The following is a 22,165-nucleotide window of genomic DNA, read 5'->3' as shown; positions in this document are numbered from 1 at the left end:
AGAGAAATGCTCCTCCTGTTCGGTCCTATTCGGAATTCGTCTCAAGTCTGCGTTCTGTATTTGACGTTCCGGGAAGGAGAAGTACGGCATCAGCATCCCTGTTCTCTATCCGCCAAGGTTCCCGTTCTCTTCAGGAGTATTCCATCGAATGCCGCACCTTGATGGCAGAGGTCAACTGGACCAACGAGGCTCTAGTCGCCGCATTCCTGAATGGACTATCTGAATCCCTCAAGGATGAGATCGCGGCTAGAGACCTTCCTACGGACCTGGATGCGGTAATACAGTACGTCGCCCAGGTGGACTTACGTCTTCGTGAAAGACAAGCTCAACGCGAGAGCCTGAGACGACAGGAGAGGGGAGTGAGGGACACTGTACGTCATTTTTCCCAAGTTCCGTCCTCACCCATGGTGTCTGATTCTGCGGAGGAACCTATGCAGCTGGGGGCAGCTAGACTCTCGGAGCATGAGAGGAGCAGGAGGAGGAAGGAGGGTTTATGCTTGTATTGTGGTCTGTCGGGACATTTTCTCAAGAACTGTTCTAAGAGGCCGGGAAACGCCCGCACCTAGGTAGGCTGAGGGGACCTACTATAGGTGTGATTAGACCATCCCCTGAAACCAAGATTACCCGCATGACGGTCCCAGTTCGACTCGTCTGGTCTAGGGGTTCCGTGAACACCATGGCCTTTCTGGATTCCGGCGCCGCCGGCAACTTCATTGACTTTGAGTTTTGTACCCGGTTTTTGGTTCCCACCCTTCCCCTGCCCAATCCGTTGTCTGTGGAAGCTATCGACGGGAGGCCTCTTCTCCAAGAGCACATAACTCTTCATACGACTCCACTTACTCTCTCTGTGGGAGTGGTTCACAGCGAACCGTTGCAGTTGTTGCTCATCCGTTCCCCTTCTGTTCCGATTATATTGGGGTATCCTTGGCTGCGTAGTCACAACCCTTCCATTGACTGGTGTACCAACCAGATTACGGCTTGGAGCAGTTCCTGTAAGGATCATTGCCTCTTACCTCTGAGGACTACGTCGGTGACATTGAACTCCATCGGGACTTCACGTCTGCCTGAGGCGTATCGGTGTTTCGCGGACGTCTTCGACAAGAAGGAGGCGGAGAAACTACCCCCGCACCGACCTTATGACTGTCCCATCGATCTGCTTCCTGGTACCATGCCACCCAGAGGTCGGGTTTATCCGCTCTCTGTTCCCGAAACCAAAGCTATGGAGTCATACATTGAGGAGAATCTTCGTCGGGGTTTTATTCGCCGATCTACTTCGCCCGCAGGAGCAGGATTTTTTTTTGTTAAGAAAAAGAATGGAGAGCTTCGCCCATGCATCGATTACAGAGGTCTTAACCGCATCACGAGACGTAACACATACCCCATTCCATTGATCTCCGAACTGTTTGACCGCTTGCGCGGTGCTACCATCTATACCAAGCTGGATCTTCGGGGGGCTTACAACCTCGTTAGAATTCGTGCTGACGATGAGTGGAAGACGGCTTTTAATACACGGTCGGGACATTACGAGTATACAGTGATGCCTTTCGGGTTATGCAATGCGCCAGCTGTTTTCCAGGAGTTCATCAATGACTGTCTCAGAGACTTCCTGCAACAGTTTGTCGTGGTATATCTAGACGACATTTTGATTTACTCTTCGGATCTTCCGACTCATCGCACGCAGGTAGCTAAAGTACTACTTCGACTACGGCAACATGGGCTCTACGCCAAACTGGAGAAATGCGAGTTCGAGGTCCGCAAGGTCTTGTTTTTGGGGTATGTCATTTCCCCGGAGGGATTTGAGATGGACCCTTCCAAAGTACGGGCTATCAAGGACTGGCCACAGCCCGTGGGTCTGAAACCGTTACAACGCTTTCTGGGGTTTGCCAACTATTACAGACGTTTTATTAGAGACTATTCTAAGATTGCTGCTCCTCTGACAGCCCTGACCAAGAAAGGGGCCAATACCATTGAATGGCCACCCGATGCCGTCTCCGCTTTTGACCAGTTAAGGGAGAGGTTTACTACTGCTCCGGTACTGCGACATCCGGATCCCCTCTTACCGTTTGTCCTGGAAGTGGATGCCTCTGAGACAGGCGTGGGGGCTGTCCTATCCCAGAGGGCCTCATATAGCGGTCCACTACACCCGTGTGGATTTTTCTCCAGGAGATTTTCTTCTGCGGAGAGAAATTATGACATCGGCAACAAGGAACTGTTGGCGGTTATACTTGCTCTGGAGGAATGGCGACATCTACTGGAGGGGGTACAAGTTCCTACATTAATCTTAACGGATCATAAGAACTTACAGTACATCGAGACCACAAAATGTCTCAATCCTCGGCAAGCAAGATGGTCCTTGTTCCTGTCACGTTTTCCCTTTGTACTGACCTACCGTCCAGGATCCAAGAATGTCAAAGCGGACGCCCTCTCACGCATGCACACGTTTCCTGAAGAGGAGTGTCACGAACCCGAGGCGATCGTTCCTGCGACCAAGGTTGTGGCTGCTACCCGACTTACCTGTCATACTCCTCTGGTGGATCGTATTGCTAGTATGCAGACTCAAGCTCCGGTATCTCTGCCAGCGGGGAGGTTGTTCGTTCCTGTTCGTTTCCGGTCTCGAGTCCTCCGTCTTTCTCATGGTTCCAGGACGGCGGGACATCCGGGAATTACACGTACTAAGGAGCTCGTGTCCAGAACTTTTTGGTGGCCGAATTGGGCTAAGGACACTGTCCTATTCGTCCAGTCCTGTACCAAGTGTGCAGCTAATAAGTCTTCCAAGAGACTACCTGCTGGCCTGTTGCATCCTCTGCCTCTTCCTTCGACTCCGTGGACGCACATAGCCATGGACTTCATTGTGGACTTACCGAACTCCAGAGGTCACACTGTTATCCTTATGGTGGTTGATCGCTTTTCCAAGATGGCTCATATGATCCCGTTGAAGAAATTGCCCTCTGCTGCCATGTTGGCCGAAGTTTTTATACGCGAGATCGTCCGTCTCCACGGATTACCCACCGAGATTGTCTCCGACCGAGGTTCTCAATTCATAGCACGCTTCTGGCGTGAATTCACTAAGGCCTTGGGTATTACTCTGGCATTCTCATCCGCGTATCATCCACAGTCCAACGGAGCAGCGGAGAGGGCTAATCAACACTTGGAGCAATATTTGCGCCTGTTTGTCAATAACCACCAGGACAATTGGGTTAATCTGCTACCCTTCGCTGAATTTGCCCGCAACAACTCCGTACAGGAGTCCACAGGAGTATCGTCATTTTTCTGTTTGTATGGCCTGCATCCACAGTCCTTTCCCGGAACGTTCCCCGCCTCGGCGGTTCCAGAATTACAGGAGAGATTGGCTACCATACGGTCCACGTGGTCTTCAGTATTAGAGGCGCTGCAACAGGCGGGCAGGCGTCAGGAACATCAGGCGAACAAGAGACGCTCCAGTGCTCCTGCGTATTTACCTGGAGAGAGGGTCTGGTTGTCTACCCGGTATCTCAAACTCAGGGTTCCTTCCATGAAGTTGGCTCCACGTTTTATTGGTCCTTTTCCTATTGTTCGTCGGATCAATCCAGTAGCCTACGAACTTCTCTTACCTCGTACCCTTCGGATTCCTCGAGTCTTCCATGTTTCGCTCCTGAAGCCTCTGGTGTGCAATCGATTTACTGCTACAAGACCTACCGTTGCGGGGACTTCTGGTACAGATCCACCTCGGCGTTGTCCTCAGACGATTCTGGCCACTCGCAGACAACAGGGGAGCGTGCAGTATTTGATCCACTGGAGAGGTCTTGGTCCAGAGAGTCGTTCCTGGGTACCCGCGGCTCGTCTCAACGCTCCTCGTCTGGTACGGGTCTTCCTCGCCAGGAGACGGGTTGGCCTTGCCAAGGGTCGTCCGGTGGCCGCCCCTTCGAGGGGGGGTACTGTCACATACCTGGCCCGGCAGCCGCCGAGAAGAAGGGGAAGACCTCCCACCGTGCCGCGGCAACCGCAGCCGCCACGGAGAAGAGGGAGACCCCCCACCGTACCGCAGCGGCTGCAACCGCCGCGGAGAAGAGGGAGACCTCCCGCCTCTACACGGCAGCCGCCGCGGAAGAGGGGGAGACCTCCCGCCTTGCCGCGGGAGCCGCAACCGCCGCAAGGAGGAGGGAGACCTCCCGCCTCTCCGAGACAGCCTCAGCCGCCGCGAGGGAGGGGAAGACCTCGCGGCTCCACGCGTCGGTCGTCCTGTGTTGGAGTCAGGTCCGGTCCTGCTGCGTGCACGCGGTCCGCTGCACGCCACCTGGTGGCGCCAGCCGGTACTATGGCTTCTTTTAGAGTTTTACGTTCTGCCAATCCCAAGATGGCCGCGAACCGGAAGTGACGTAACGGCACTTTGAATTTTTGGCGGGAATTCAGTAATTGATGCCTGGACTTCCTCTGCTTATTTAAGAGCCTCAGAAACACTCCAGCCTTGCCTTCTGATGGTTGTACCTATCTCGTATAGTGTCTGCTCAGTACGCGTTCCTGTTGATTTCCCGTTACCGACCCGGCTTGTTCCTGATACTGATTCCTGGCGTTTGACTCTGGCTTTCCTCACGTTTATCCTGACTTCTGGCTTCCTGACCTCGGCTTACCCTGCTACGATCCTGACTTCTGGCTTCCTGACCTCGGCTTGCTCATTGGCTATTCTATACTGGACTCTGGTTCTCTGTCTATTGGACTTGCACACGCTGCTCTACCTGATTACAGGTTCTACCATACGCTGTGCGTGACAGATACCACATAATGTCCAATGGATTGATTTTTACAGCTAGAAGCAACTGCAAAAAGAAAATATCACTTACCACAATGCAAGGTGGAATCCTGTATTACGGTAGATCCCGTATAAATCCAGTCACTCATGTTCCACTGAATAACAGTACCGTCTATGCATTTTTGGAGTAATTTTTCATCTGCTGAATTCCACATCCTAAACATGTACATCTCTCCAACCAACCCAGGAAACGAGGCAGAGCTTATTTCTTCCGTGTAGAGACAACCAAGGTATAAGATTCCTCCACCGTTAAATTTATAGTCATTTCCAATATTTTGTCTATTTTTCAATAACCCATCAAGGTAAAAGCTCATTTCTTTTTTGCCATCCCATATGATGCATGTTTCATGCCAGGTATTCACTTTAAGTGTCTCATAAACAGTTATCTGTTTGCCAAACATCCATAATTGCATAACACTGCTGTCACCGAAGAGGCCGATTTCATAACCATTTATTTTGGACGTAGGCAACTTGTAAGCAAATGCAGTCCAGGGAAGAGGGGATGCGAGTTTTATGTAGGTACACACTGTGAACTGCGATAGATCCGGGACAGAGATGTTTAAGCGCATGGTTTCTGTGCATGGCTTCTTGAATACAGCTTTGTACTCTCCAAAATAAGCAGTTTGAGCTGGAAATGAAATAAGGACATACATGTCACAGATGACAATATAAAGTATGCAAAAACACGTTATCTTTAAACATTTTTGCCATTAGAAGGCAAGAGGATGTCAAGACATGACACACGCATACATAAAACTAAACACAAAAATAGATGTCTACTTTTAAATGGCCGCTGTGGCTGTCAGGATATTTGGCTCATTTTTCAGCTTTATCAGACTGACTATGACCCACATTTTCTTTTGACATCTAAATTTAAGGGCATGGGCTACTGTTGAGCCAATGCACCATCACAGCTTTCATCATAACTAAATTTCTTAAACTACTTGTTATATAACTACTTGTTATAGGTAGTTAAAACTACCTATAACAAGTTTTTGTTGGTCAATCGGTTAATTTGATTTGGAGATACCTAGTTTAAAAGTTAATCTCACCTTGCGTTTATGTCAAACTTTATGGTACTGCTCCCCCAATACATTCCTTCCCTGGTCTTTCTTTCTATACCCAATCCCCTTTAGAGTGTTAGCTTGCCAGCTGAGCCCTCTTTATCCAATATATTGGTTGGTCAACTTTAGCTTTGTGATACCATTTGAATTTATGCAATGTAAGAAGCCCTGCATAATTTGTTGTCACTATATAAAAGATAATAATATCAATCTATTACCAGAAAAAACTGGATGAGTTTTGCCTATTTTTGAAAGCACTCATTTGAAAACAGCATTTTTTCACACCTGCCTAAAACTTTGGCACAGTACCATATATCCCAGATTGGACTGGGGCCAGAATTAGTCCTTCGCATGTAAATGACGTAGTCTCCCAGGTTAACTTAATAATTGATACCTCCAATTCCAGTAGCTTACCAAGTATTCATTTGGGTTGTCTATGGCCAGTCCAACAACTCACTCATTACTACAAAAAAAAACTGGGAATCACAACTTACAGCCTTTGCTATAGAACAGGTCCCACACCTAGCTATGACACACACATACAGGCAATTTACAGGGGATATGATTTTCATATTAGTAAAGTCACAATAAGAGCCAAGTGAAAATAAGAGGGTTAAACTGGGCGACCTTGTTAAACTAGTATTACGAAACAGAAAATTCAAACATCTCCAGAGTGCGTGGTCTAAATGTAATTTTCTTTACGTCAGCGTTGCTGTTTCGAAAACAGTAACCACAACTCTGCACACCTCTGTACTCACAATTATGCGCACATTTCAAAAAAAAAGATCAAAAGGGTACACGATGAAAGAGGTGCATTCCAGTCAAGTCAGGTTTCTACTTATTGACATTTATTTGAAGATTTTTTTATGTGCTCCGATTTCTCAATCATATGGAACTGTCATTCACTTCTCTCTCATACTCAGAAAATATGTCAGGTACTTCCACAGCTGGATGAATAAAGATTGGCTTTATCTGTTAAAAGGTTGAGAGAAGGGCTGTCCAAAGTGCAAGAAGATATTGATTGTGTAAAGAACCACACCTTATAGCTTTAAATAGTACTTGAAAGAAGTTAAGAAGCCATACCAGATTAAGGTGTAAACCAGGGTTGGGCAAGTGCTCTCCCCTCCTGCTTTAAATGGGACACTGTGGCCCAAGAACAACTCGGAAGGCAGTTCAAACAAAGTCCAGCAGTGCCTTTTGTGGGACATACTATTCAATACTCAATTTCATTGTGTTGATAAGTTCTCCTGAACTAACCTCCTGGGCAAATTATAAATTTTTTGTGGCATATCCATTTTAACCCCTTAATGACAAAGCCTGTACATGTACGGGCTCAAAATGCGTTGTTTTCAATGGGTTTAGGGACTGCCCATTGTCCTTAAGAGGTTAAATTATTTTTCCTACCGCAGAAAAACTTTTTTAGTTGTATGTATATATATATATATATATATATATATATTTATATACACAGAGGGAATTATTACAACACTTCTCCGACTAAATACACAACATTACTACATATAACTGTTTTATTACCCACCATGTACTTTGCTCCATCCTCTATAACAAATGACTCACCAGCGGCATTGTGTAAAAATCCTTATCCAAGCAGTTTCAACGTCTTACCTATTTGCGGAATGGCCAGAAGACACAGTAAGAAGCATAGTTGCTGCGTAGTCCTTATTTGCTTGGGAAAATGCCTTATATTTCCTGTTCTAAAAGGTTGCTGATCACTGAAAACCATCCTGCAAAATAAATAAATAAGTAAAAATACATTTGAGTTCCACAAAGTCAAACCTTTTAGAAAGAACGAAAAGGTATTTCAATGCATGCAATGTTATTTTTATAAACTGGTTTGCGGTTTTTCCTAGTTGAAAGTCATATCTGGAAAGGATTACCAATTAAATTCTGCTGGATTAAACAAAAAAAAAAAAAAACTTGAGTCATGGTGATCTCCAAATTTCCACTTAATTTTACATAGATTAGAGCAATGTTTTTTTTGTAAAAAATGAGGAAACAAGTTTCTTTAAAAAAAATACCCATACATATACACACACCCTCTTCATTTACTAACCTTTAGCCACTCATTTCTGCCTCCTGCTTTGCGAACCACCCCCCTCTGCTCTGGCATATAGGGGGTTAAAAGGCATATCATGGGACAGAGTTGCATATAGGGGGGTATAAGGCATTTCTGGAGGCAGAGTGGCATACAGGGGGTTAAAATGCATTTCTAGAGGCAGAGTGGCATTTCTAGAGGCAGAGTGGCATATAGGGGGTTAAAAGGCATTTCTAGAGGCAGAGTGGCATATAGGGGGTTAAAAGGAATATCATGGGGCACTCTGCCTCTAGAAAAGCATTATGCCCCCCATATAACACTCCCCCCGACTTACCACTGCTTCTGACTCCATGGTGTCTGGTGAGGGCAGCAGGTGGAGGCTGGCGTTCACAAAATTAAAGGGGCCGGCGCACACGCACACACCGTGCTGCCCAATGGCTGTGCCTCAGCTCTTCGTCCCACCCCTTTTAACATGCTGAGGCATGGCCATTGGGCGGCATGGTGCGTGCACGCCGGCCCCTTTAATTGCATTAGGCGCCGGCGGCCGGAGGAGGCGGCTTTCAATCCCGCTCGCAGCTGCTCAGCGGCTGTTTTGCATGTTGGTCTGCCGGCCGCCCGGCCCACGGGGAAATTTCCCGGTAGGCCAGTCCAGCCCTGCAATCAACCCCTGTAGAGTAAGCTGCAACCAGACAAATGAGGAGCCAACAACCTCACCTATGTGCAAGCAGGGAAAAGATAAATGTTTGCGTGCAAAGCTAGTCCCAGGCTTAAATAATACAAATCTGTAAATGGATCTGCCTCCAGCAGATGTGGTAGATCATGATACAGTGAAATAATTTAAACATAATGTTATCCTAAATCTAAGATGAGACCACATCAGGAAAAATGGGGAGAAAATCTGCAGCCATCCATCTAGTTTGTAAAATCCTCTAAAACCCTGGCTGTAATGTTGAAGCCAAGTGCTTCATCTAGAACACAACATAGAATTTGCATCTAAATAAGACATGTTTACAAAATACTGATCAAAATATGCCTTTGTTTAAACTTTGTATAGTTTACTAAAGCCAAATCACTCATAAAGTATTATCATAGAGTTCATTTAATATCTATAAGTGATTTGGCTTTGTGCTCTTTTTACGCCACAATGTCTGTCAGGAAAAATACCTGGAAATGGTGGGCATAGTATTAAAACAACAGTTTTCAGTGAAGAGGAAATGTCATTGAAAAAAAGAAAATATCTATATTGGAGGTCATTTCCTGCTGACTAAACCAAGGGCACGCCTCCAGCTGGGAAATACCTCAGACATGCATATTTCTCGAAGATTCTGTGGACTGCGAGGCTCACGGGGCCTTCTCATTTTGTGTGCTTGACGGAATTACATTAATTGAGAGGGGAGAGCTAATGAGACTAGAGATAATGAGAAAGCAGGAGAGATAAAGAGAACCGTCACATATTTACTGCAAATATCTACCATAGGCAAAACAAAAGAGATGGTGAAGTATACTATATACCAAAAATATTGGAGCAATGTTTATAGGAAAGCCCTATAACATGATATAACTCTCATATGTCTGTCATCTTCATGATACGTACTTAGTTGATGCCACGTGATTCATGAATGAGTCCTTGATTGACGTGAGTAGAGTCAGGTTGACCAACATACTACACTTCAATGTAAGACTACACAGGGCTTTGAGAAATACACTAGATTTATGAAGTTAAAACCCTTAACGTTATCCAAGGGGATTTGGATAATACTGAATAAATAATAAAAAATACTAAACATAGGGATTTTATCTGAAAACAGTATGATTTTTGCGGAATTTTAGGGTGAAGTTGTAACCCGTCCCCTAAGAAACATGAACCAGATGTCATCTCATGCAGTCTGTACTTGCAATCCATGAGGTCAGTCCACCCTGCCTCTGGTAGACCTTCTGACTTAAACACATGTAAACCACCTCATGCTTATATGAATAAACGGTGAGGACACAGATGAAAGTTAGTTATGTTCCCGCATCTGTAACATATATATAAAAAGTACCCAATTAAAATGCCTTTACAGTGAAGCACTTCCCATCACATTAGATTTTGTAATCATCTACATATGAGGGAATGTTTCACGAGTTTTCAAGTATAAATATATATATATATATATATATATATATGTTGTATATAAGTTCTTTTTAAATAAAAAATGTTTATCTTTCAGCCTTTGATTTGTGTAGTAGTAGTAGTAGTAGCAGTAGTAGTATGGCTTTAGGTTTTGGGGGCTGTAAGCAAATTTTGCATACATTAAGGAATACAATGTATATGACCACAAATGTAACTATTAAGGCTTCTGTCACACTTGTACAGGTCTGTCCACTTCCGCCCCTAGGCACTTAGACTACTGGAATCACAATTATCTGGTTAATCTCCTTATAAGGTAGCATGGGCGTAGGAACCGGGGGGGACAGATCCCCCCCAGTAACTCATGCGGGGGGGACCGATAATGAAGAAATCCCCCCCAGGGCCGTAGGAACCCCCCCCAATAGAAACACCGCAAATGCGGCCCGCGAGACCTCGAGGTGCGGCCCGCGTAAGATCGGCAGTCAGGGCAACCGATCTTACGCGGTCCGCACCAAGAGCCCTGCTACTTACCTGTGGGAGGGTCTTCTGTACTGCACAGAGGAAGCGGAACCCAGCAGAGTTCATGTGACATCACATCACATCCTGCTTCCTCTGTGCAGTACCAGAGAACGCAGAGGGAGGCCGCGCCCCCTGCTGAAGTCTGTGAGCGGCATCGAGGAGCTGCAGTGCAGGTAAGAGGGTGGGGAGGGTCTTTGAATGAGTATGCGTGATTGAGGGAATGAATCTGTAAATTGTAAGAAATGAAGGGTGCCTTTAAAATGGGACATTACATTTATTGCATAATGTTTTGGGGACGATTTGGGTTTCTATAAGGTGAGATATCTGGTTTTACAATGTAAGGTAACTTGCATAGTAATGCATTACAAAGGGTTTGGAACAAAGGCTCCAACAGAGGTGGGATACCCCACAGGGGGTCAGACAACTGAATCCGATGTATATTAACATAACTGTGTGCATGTTTGCATAGACTACCTGTCTCCTCCGTAATTGGGTCATACAGGAAATCTCTGGAAAGAGGGGTTGGGTGAACCACTTTCTGGGAGGTACAAGGAATTCTGGGATGACTAGTTAGGGGCTGCAATAGAAAGAAGAGTCTGAGTAAGAGAGAAAGGAGAGTCGGAGAAAGAAGAGACAGAGAAAGAGCACAGTGAACAGAAGTGTCCTGGGTCAGGAGACTCAGAACGAAGCTGCGCAAGATGTCGTTCGGGAGAAGCCTGTGAGCTGAGCAAGGCTTCCCAAGAATTTGTTTAAGTATCCCTTTTGTTTTGGATAATTATCAAATGTTTTGTGTATGTTATATGTTTTTATAACCTGTAACAGTGACCTAATTCAATATCAATATACATTTTTCTATACGCTTGTATTTGTGCTTTATTCGTCACACATTCCCTAAAAGAATATCCCTGTAAGAGGGTCATAATTTTTTACAAAATGAATGAGTATATAAATGAATGAATGTGTGTGTGATAGCATGGATGTGTAAGTGCTGGAACCTAGGCATGATGGGACTGTGATTGCTGTTAGCAATTACACTCCTATCATGCCAAGTCAGCCAGTACATGCTGAAACCTACCTAGCTGCCCCCCTTGTCTATTGTTGCTGCCAGCAGTATGGGGTCTGCACATCACTTACAGCCACCCTGTACCAGCATGTACTGGCTGACTTGGCATGATAGGAGTGTGATTGCTAACAGCAATCACAGTCCCATCATGCCTAGGTTCCAGCACTTACACATCCAGCCAGTAAATGCTGGAACCTAGGCATGATGGGACTGTGATTGCTGTTAGCAATCACACTCCTATCATGCCAAGTCAGCCAGTACATGCTGAAACCTGGCTAGCTGCCCCCCTTGTGTATTGTTGCTGCCAGCAGTATGGGGTCTGCACATCACTTACAGCCATCCTGTACCAGCATTTACTGGCTGCCTGCGTATGATAGGATTGTGATTGCTGTTAGCAATCACACTCCTATCATGCCAAGTCATATTGCTAATTTTTTTTGTCCAATTGTGGTGTGTTACCTACTTTTATAAAAAATGTGAGTTTTTATTATTATTTTTAAAGGTGGGGGTCATTTTCGGTTTTGGCTAAGTGAATGTTTTGGTCCAGAATTTTCATTTTGGTGCATCCCTAGAATAAATAGAACTATTTCATTTTTAATTATCCTGAATTTGTAGTCACAAAACTTTCTAGGCCCAGAAATCAGTGAGAGGAAAAGTAAAGGTTTTGTGTCATTTACTTTATTTTAATCTGCATATTTTATTAAAGGCTATATTTTCTCACAGTGAAAAATGTGTGAGGCCCACGCACGCATACAATTCTGATGAAGTGGCCCACTGCAGAAAAAACTTGGACACCCCTGGGCGGTTTCCCTTACTCTGCTTAATTTTTATAACTAAATACAACATTAAAAACAGTATTTCTATTACTGTTGAATGACCAAAAGTAATTATATAACCATGAAAAAATCTGCCTCATTCATAGTTTTTCAGGGAAAGCTTAATTGTCACGTGACACAAAAGCAAGCACTGATAGGTTGTCGCTTTTTTAAGTTTCTGCCTTTTTGTAATGAGGAAGTAATGAAAGGAGAGCTCTGTTATTGGTTATTTGTTGAGGTCGGCTATTATGTTGTCTAGGTGGAACAGCAACATGGAAAGTACATACAGGGAGCATGAAACTGAATCCAGTGGGTACATTATGTCTTTAAACTTTGTAACTGTAGACACAATGGTGCATTTTGTGGAATTGCAAATACCCCCAATTTATTTAAATAAAAGCAGCACAGAGGATATCCCCTGGCATTTACTTGCCGCCTGGTTTCAATGAGCCACTCAAAGTGTGTATTCCTTAGAGGGGTATTAGACATATTTGTCATGTGTATGTGTTCCAGTTCTGCTATCCTATACTAGACAAAAACCACGACGCCACATTATACGGCGCTTCTTACAATACATATATTCAAGAGGTATGACAAGACTAGAATTGACAGACGAAGACAAACCGATACAGTAGGTAGGGAGAGCCCTGCTTGCAAGCGTACAATCTTGAGGATCTGCTTTCCAAACCTACGTTACTTACGGTAGCTTAATTATCAAATAGAGGAGAGTTATAAACAGTTATTAAACAGTGCACTGTGGTTTACAAATACCTAGTAGGTAAATCCTCATGCCAACAGAGCAACTATGATTTTAATCTCAAACGCTACTTCCTATATGATCACTGATGGGAACAACTGGCAAGTTTAACCTAAAAGTGCAGCCAAGTTGTACCTCAGCTAACCCCGGTTAGCTGTGTAATACAATAGCTTGGGGCTTAAAGAATGGTGCCTCCGTCAATGTATATGGAGCAGGGATTTTTCCATTTTACTCAACATAGTATAGTATAGTAGTAGGTTGAAAAAAGACTTCAGTCCATCATAGTTCAACGTTTCAAACATACCTAGTTCTAAAGTTGATCCAAAAGAAGGCAAAAAAACCCTACTTGGGGCAACTACCAATTATGCCACAACAGGGAAAAAAATCCTTGAATTTCTCTGCCTATATTGTTGTTGATGAGCAACCAAAGGTCAGAAGGTGTTGACCAGATTGCCTTGCCTTAGCATAACATTTATGGTGCCACTCCCTCTCCCATTAGGAGGTGTACATTTAGGTTATAAATATCTCTGCTAATATTCTCCTGCTTTCAGCAATGTTATTACAGAACCATACGTCAGTTATTAGAAAACCTGTAAAGTTTCTTAAGATGTGAAACTGAATTCACATTTGTTGTCCATTCATTCATTCATTCACTTATCTATTCCAAAACTTCTAAGAAGGTTTTTTCCCAATCTACCAGTTGCTGTTTTTGTGTCATTTGACAAAATTATGAATCAGACAAAATTTGACATGTTAAAATAATTGTTGGACATGAGGATTTAGGCACTCAGCAGTACAATGAAAGGGACTTGACTTTACCAAGAGGGTGGTAGATAAATGGAACAGCCTCCCATCCAGGGCCGGCCCTACCATGGAGCAGAGTGGGGCAATTGCCGCAGGACTGATGAAAGGTAAGTACAAAGGGGGGGGTAGATAATAGGGAGGGGGGAGAGTAAGGGTAGATAATATGGAGGGAGAGTAAGGGTAGATAATAGGGAGGGAGAGGAAGGGTAGATAATGGGGGGCGGCATTTTAAACTTCGTCCCAGGCGGCATTATGTCTTGGGCCAGCCCTGTTCCCATCAGAAGTAGTAGAGGCTAATACAGTGCGAGAACTTGGACATGTATAGTATAGGCATTAAGCTATCCTGAATCTAATACAAGAACTGATGGAGGTCTAAGTCCCTACACCATGAAAAATGGCCAGACTAGATGAGTCGAATGGATCTTATTTGCCATGAAATTCTACATTTATATGTTTCTATAGCTGAAATTAGATATAAAAGTTTTAAAGTCAGCAGAATAGGTAGAATGGTGCCTTCAATTGCCATGAATATTGCATAAGCGAATCCCTTTGTTTTTAAACGTGATTTATGCTTGATGCCAAGATCAACAATATTCTCAAACAAGTGAATAATTCATAAAACTTTGTCAGTAACAAAAGCAGTGAGTAAATTGTAATGCATATAACAACACGACTTGTGTGAAACTCTGCTTTATATGGTTTCAAAACTAACAAATATTAAGTGCCCTCAATCACTCCATTATCTGCTGAGCTTCTCTGACTGTAGATGAGAACCGTTTGGCCATCTAGTCTGCCCATTTTCGCTTCTTTAAAGAATGAAACTAATAGAAAGAAAGAATAGCTAATGATTCTTTATATTCTTATGGTGCCTCCTTTGAAATGCATTGGGGGGATTCTACAGAATCACTTTCCACGCCCCCAGCTCCTTTATGTGATTCGATCTGTGTGAATTAATATTTCCCAAGGTCAAATCATGAGCAAAACTTCTAGCTACGAATATCATCACCCACCATCTCCTCTAATGGTTATTACTGGAAAACAAAATTTTTTGAGTCACTGAATGAATTGCTTATTTAACCATTTCCATGCAATGCAACTGCTTAAGAGGCAAGAAACAAGAATGAAAAGACCAAAAGTACATGAGAGCTCGCTAGAAAGTTCTTCCCACTGCTATGGTGTCTTTGGCAGGTCCAAGTAATTACTGGGTTTGCTGGAACACAAACTTGTACACTTAATAGAAATGTTCCTGTAATCACCAACCGCTATTCATGTTATTTTAGTTTCCATTGAATACTTATTTACCCCAGATGAACTGTATAAAGTTTCGAAATCAGATTTAAACCTTAAAGGGGAAGTTTACATACGCTTTCTGTGTAGTACATATTTCAAGCAGCTGTCACGCAATTCATTTTCTTTTTATATATGGTACAGATAAATGTGTGGATTGCTTTGGAAATTCGCCATATACCGGTTGTTACATTTACCCTGATTTTGCAATGTAACAACAGCTTTTCAGAACGTAACTATCGGTATACAACTTTAATACCACAAGCTGAGAAATGTGCAAGTAATAAGCAAATATCCATATAATAATAAGCAAAATATTGAAATGTGATCAGCAAGCAGCATAAGTAAAACAATAGGTTTAAACAATGCGACAGTTCACTGCAAGTGTTCAACTGTGCGTTCATTTTTGGATTAATTGTTGCATATACATGGATTACTATTCGAAAACAACAAATTTCTTAAGAAACATATCACAGTTTGATTTTTTTATGTTTTTATGTATTGTCTTTCAGGCAAAACAATTTACCAAAAATGTTAATTTATACTAAGTGTTTTTTTCATGATGTCCAAAACTCAAAACATCTACTTTTCACCTACTGCCAGTTGCGGAAGTAGTGCCTAAACCTCGAATATCTTATGTATTTGATCACACAACAACTCTACTACTGGAACATTGATTTTGTCCTGGAGTAAACACTGTATTTTGTGACATCATGTCATGACTCATGATGTAACTGGGCAGCAAAGTGAGAAGACTTGAGGTCTGCATGACCAATAAGGCTCATGAACTCTGCAAACATTCATGATGATCGATGACGACTTACAGGTTTCAACAATTATTATTATATATGTATATTTATGTGATATCAGACAGCACCATACGTCATTAGTGTTTGCAGACATTTCTGAACCCCTCACTAGAAATGTGTAGTCTGAGCTGTTGGTAATGATTACAGTTAAAAGTAACAGATGTGGGTCCTGTGTCTTGACGTGAACAAGAAGTAAACTGTTTCAGATTCAAGCACTGCTAACTACTCCTTTTAAGTTCTGCACTAAATATCAGGGCATGTTGTGACGCAGTTGACATATACATGAAAATCCATTGTCGTCACCCCCTAAAATTACCGAATTTTTTGCAGCCAATGATCCTTTATGCTCTGCTCCTAGCATTGGAAAGAGATGGACCACTCCTGTTGTTCCTTAAGGGTCTGGATGCTGGATCTGTACATAACAACTACGTTGCAATCCTCATGACCTTGAATGTCTAGCTGCTTTTTTTCTTACAATTTTGTGCTTTTGCATATATGTCAATTACATTTTTATGTCATGTGTTTATCTGTTTTCTTCATTAAAAAGAAATACATGTTTCTGAGTAAATGTTGGGTATAAATAGAAAAATGGACTAATTATGATAGTAGCTTACATATATGGGTGATTTCTTTATTAGTGGTAGAAAAAGTAATGAGCACATACCAGAATCAGTCATTTAGCATAAGCAGAACATTTTGCTATGCTTCCAATTTTATGGACAATGCTATACTTTCAATTTTACGGGAACAGTTTGGGAAAGAGCATTTTCTATTCCAGCATGACTATGACCAGTGCACAACACAAGGTCCATAAAACATGAGCCCTGACCTCAATTCCATCTGACACCTTTGGGAATAACTGGAATGGAGACTGCGTGCCAGGCCTTCTCATCCAACATCAGTGCTTGACCTCACAAACGCTCTACTGGATATATGGGTGAAAACTCCCACAGAAACACTCCAAAATCTTGTGGAAAGCCTTCCCAGAAGAGTGGAAGCTGTTATAGTTGCAAATGGGGGCCAACTACATATTAATGTCTATGTATTTAGAATGCAATGTCATAAAAGTTCCTGTTAGTGTTCTGGTCAGGTGTCCCAATACTTTTGTCCATATAGCGTATCAGATATGTTGCCGGATGTACAGAGAAATATTTGTTGCCAGTAAGACGACAAGGTGATAAATTCAGTATGTCTAAATATAAACATTTGAATTCAGCGTGCACCAAGTAATTGCAAGCTTTCATGAGTCACTGCGTCTTGAGTCCTAGTGCTAATTAGAAATCTATTCAGCCAAGATATCATGAGTTCACCCTAAACTTGGTGGATGTTCTTTAAAATGCATCTCCATGAGGTCTGATGGTGATGGTTTATAGCAAGTTCCCAATAAGAGATGGCACAAGTTGGTCATTAAATTATTTTAGTTAAAAGTTCAAGATTAAAATCATTACATTGGAGCTTTGTAATGAATAGTCTCCTTGCTGGTCAATCTAAACTATGCACAGGCAGTCATGATGATGGCATCATATTTACGAAATCTCTTGTATTATCTCATTTCTAACAGTGCTCTGTGATCAATAATTTTCATTACTGTACCTTACACCTTATAGCAATTCTTACATGCGTGGGAATTCAATTCCATTTTAACTAAGTATGTAATACATATACGATATATAAAAATATATATTGGGGAAAAATATAAAACAACATCAACCGAATTCTTTTTAACCACATTTACAACAATATGATTTACTGATATAGGGACTTATTTACGCATTGGGGATAGGAATTCAAGAAAGAATGGGTAGTTCAAAGCGCTAACCTTTATTTTTTAATTTCAGCTATCCTGAATACTGAACCAACTGTATTCCTAATGTACAATAGAAGCACAAAACTCTCTTTAATGTACACATTGCTCATAGGAATATTATTCTTGCCTCTCATCATAACACATAACCATATTAACATGTATTATTAACAAAAGTAAAAAACAGAGGGAAACATTTTTTTTTACTTTAAAAGCTCCACCTGTATGGTTATGTGTGAATAAGGAAATGTATTGTCTAAGCATCCATTACCTTACCTGTTTCTATTCACAAAAGAGGTAATGAAACTATAACAGGAGCGATAGCCTTACTGTCTTTGTCCATTTATGTTTTTAAAGTCTACATGAGACAAGGGCTTCATCATTGTATGAAATAAGCATTCATTAAGCACCAACATATTCCTCAGGAATGAATAATTTTTATTTTGAATTTAAAATGCTTACATAGTTGCATAGTTAATATACAGTTGCATAGTTAAAATGGTAAAGGCAAAGGTCTAAGTTCAGATGAAGTGATAACTAAAAACTTTAAAGCTTGTGTCAGTTTTGCTCAGAGAGGAGTGCCTTCAAGAGTTTACATGCAGTCAGAATAAACTTATTATGAGCACCCTGGAATACATTTGGGATCATGGGCGTAGGAACCTCTAAAAATCTGGGGGGGACAGCATTTTCACCCATCAGATCCCCACTTTCTTCCCATCTCTCACACTATCTACCCCCTCTCCCACTTTCTTACTATCTACCCCCTCCCTACCCTCCCTTCTTACAGTATCTACCCTCTCCCTAGCTACCCTCCCCTACCCTCCCTTCTCACTAGCTACCCTCTCCCTATCGCCCCTTCTCACTAGCTACCCTCTCCCTACCCCCGCTTCTCACTGTCTACCCCAGGGGTGTCCAAGTTTTTTCTGCAGTGGGCCACTTTATCAGAATTGTATATGTGCGCGGGCCGCACTCATTTTTCACTGTGAGAAAATATGGCCTTTAATAAAATATGCAGATTAAAATAAAGTAAATGACACAAAACCTTTCCTTTTCCTCTCACTGATTTCTGGGCCTAGAAAGTTTTGTGACTACAAATTCAGGACTCAGGATAATTAAAAATGAAATAGTTTTATTTATTCTAGGGACGCACCAAAATGAAAATTCTGGACCAAAACATTCACGGTTCACTTAGCCAAAACCGAAAATGACTCCCCACCGTTAAAAATAATAATAAAATCACACTCCTATCATACCCAGGCAGCCAGTACATGCTGGTACAGGGTGGCTGTAAGTGATGTGCAGACCCCATATTGCTGGCAGCATCAATACACAAGGGGGGCAGCTAGCTAGGTTTCAGCATGTACTGGCTGACTTGGCATGATAGGAGTGTGATTGCTAACAGCAATCACAGTCCCATCATGCCTAGGTTCCAGCACTTACACATCCATGCTATCACACACACACACTCATTCATTCATATACTCATTCATTCACATATTCATTCCCTCAATCACGCATACTGATTCAAACACCCTCCCCACCCCTTACCTGCACTGCAGCTCCTCGATGCCGCTCACAGACTTCAGCAGGGGGCGCAGCCTCCCTCTGCGTTCTCTGGTACTGCACAGAGGAAGCAGGATGTGATGTGATGTCACGTGAACTCTGCTGGGGTCCTCTGTGCAGTACAGAAGACCCTCCCACGGGTAAGTAGCAGGGCTCTTGTTGTAGCAGGGCTCGAGGTGTGGACCGTGTAAGATCGGTTGCCCTGGCTGCCGATCTTACGCGGGCCGTAACTCGAGGTCTCGCGGGCCGCATTTGCGGCGTTTCTATTGGGGGGGGGTCCTATGGCCCTGGGGGGGATTTCTTCATTATCGGTCCCCCCCCCCGCATGAGTTACTGGGGGGGATCTGTCCCTGTGTATTGCGATTCGGACACTCCTGATCATCTCTTTTCTTTACTAAATAAATAAAATTCAGCTAAAACAGCTAATCTCCCCTATTTGCCTTATTTGGATTTATTGACTAAGGTCCTAAACTTTATTGGCCACACTCAACTTTTCTTGCATGACCTTGCATTCTAACACTGGCAAAACAAGTTGCTTGCGAGTACATGCGAGTGTATGCCACTTTAGGATGTGCAAATCGAATAACAAATCATAACCTCACCCAATTACATTTTAATTTAAGTTATTTAAATATGGTGTATAATAATAAAATAAAAAATGAAAAAGTGTGGCATTTTGAAGGTATATTAAGCAAGTGAGTAGGGGCCTGGAGATCCAGAGCCTCTGGTGCTATAATAGAAAATCTGGGCACCACAGCACCAGAGGCTGAATACCAGTAGCTCATGTTATTTAACCCACAGTGCAAATGCAGCAAATCCTATTATATGGAAACAGAAGAGGAGCCACATACTTGAAAGAGTTTGTGTATGAGTGTGTATGTCAGTATGCATGTGCGTATGCTTGCGTATATAAATATGTGTGTGCGTATGTATCTTGGAGCCTGTCCAATTATATTATAAATAGCTATCCATAGGTAGCAAAGGGGTTTATTCACTAAAGTCATAGTAGTTGGTTGTGGTTTCAACTCCTTAATTTTACTATATACGAAGATGGTCCATCCCAAATAAGCCTCTGCTGCTTGGCTGGCACTGTACCTATGAAATTATGCATTATTGAGCGCCAGCTCAGCCATTCTTGCTTTAGAAATTTTCCAGTGTTGGCTCTTCATAAGGCATGAAGAAGTGAAGGAGCTGAAACTCCAACCAGATTCCTAAACAGACTCCAGAGTCACCAAAAAATCTGGGTAAAATCTGGGCAATCCTTAGCCACATCTCCAACACACCCTATAGCAAGTGTTCATCTTTGGGAATTTGAACTGCTGGGAGGTAATTACCTGTATCAGTTTCTTCCTAACATCACTAACCCAGCTGCTGATAATTCAGCAATTATACACACATGTGAACAATTTCCCTAATGATTTATTCTCACCAGACCATTCTATCCTGACATAATGGGTACTACACCAGTATATATTATTACCACATGTGAGGATGCAATTCAAAATCCAACCAAAAAAAAAAATGAATGCTAAGCCTGAAAGGATTTTCCAAGGCAACTGAAGACCTCCCTGCTTACTTGAACATCGGGTTGTCCCTCCAAGCCCAATTATTTTTTAATTAATATTTCCATTAACTGTAATTTTGAAAATTATCAATGCAATTAAATTCTAGCCCAGAAAACACAAATTAGTGACTTTTATAACTAAGCCTTCAATGATAGCATGTCATCCATATTTGGGATAATTTTACTTCGCAGGACAAATTACCGGTATTTCATTAGGAGAAAATTCCATATTCACCTAATATTTTGATACAAAGAAATTAAAATACCCTTCATTAATCATCCTTTAATATGTATCTAGATCATCTTATTTATGAATATGTTTTATTTAGCTTTCCACTTCTACTTTCTAATGCAAAACCCCCATTATAACAACATTTACTTACAAACAGAACCCTATAATTTGAAGGACTAATTTGTCCAATTAGTCAAAACAACCAGATAAATGAGTGCTGGAACAAATCCTAGTGTTTGTATTTAAAACATTCATATACCTTAATGCTTTTCCACTGCTAAAAAGTGTAAACTTAAAACACATTGGGCTGGTGTGTAAATATTTCCATCTATGAGAAATGTTTCCAGCATATAAAATATTATAGCATCACTAATAGTTATTCTTTACATTCCATGTATTGCAATTCAGATTTTATTAATACAGAGCTCAATTAACTCATGATATCAGTTCATCTGGATAAACTAACCTGTGAATTAGCAGGTACGTCTCCCACGTTGCGGCCGCTCAGATCATCCTTCCTCGGTCTGCTCGTGAAACCCTATCCAAATAATCCCGGCTATAATGTTAAGGTATGTGTGTTCTGTTCCAGCCTGTAAAATCACACAATAAAGGAGTTCTTGAGGTCTGATTTTACATCGATTACTCTGCTTTGTGTATGATTGCCCTAAAGTTGTGTTAAGCCTGTGTCTGATATTACATGTGTGTCTTGTTCTAATAGCTGCCTTGAAAATGTTTCTCAATACCAGTTAACCTGACTTCAGTATGTCCCAATAGTTGCCTGATGACAGGTTTCCGTACTTGTGATCAGCCAGGTATAGATGGTGGGGATCGTCCCAGTTTGTGTGTGTGTGTGTGTGTATGTGTGTGTGGCTGGCGGTGCTGGTCTGTCTGCACTACCCAGATCGCTGGAAGGACACTCGCAGGCTGATAGT

General features: G+C 42.3%; 1 protein-coding gene across 1 annotated transcript in view; it reads right to left on the bottom strand.

Annotated features, from left to right (window-relative positions):
• LOC149289761 (adhesion G protein-coupled receptor G2-like) overlaps positions 1–5,355 on the bottom strand; it is a 48,352-nt gene extending 42,997 nt beyond the window's left edge. The window contains exon 1 of the mRNA XM_089490270.1: positions 4,818–5,355. Within this exon, the coding sequence (XP_089346396.1) occupies positions 4,818–5,355 (538 nt within the window). The remainder of the gene's footprint in view (positions 1–4,817) is intronic.
• Between the last annotated feature and the right edge of the window lie 16,810 nt (positions 5,356–22,165).

This window comes from Sceloporus occidentalis, unplaced genomic scaffold, assembly GCF_023333645.1.
Source record: "Sceloporus occidentalis isolate IW3139 unplaced genomic scaffold, rSceOcc1.0.p SCAF_43, whole genome shotgun sequence".
NCBI lineage: Eukaryota > Metazoa > Chordata > Lepidosauria > Squamata > Phrynosomatidae > Sceloporus > Sceloporus occidentalis.
This window is presented reverse-complemented; position numbering and strand designations above follow the sequence as displayed.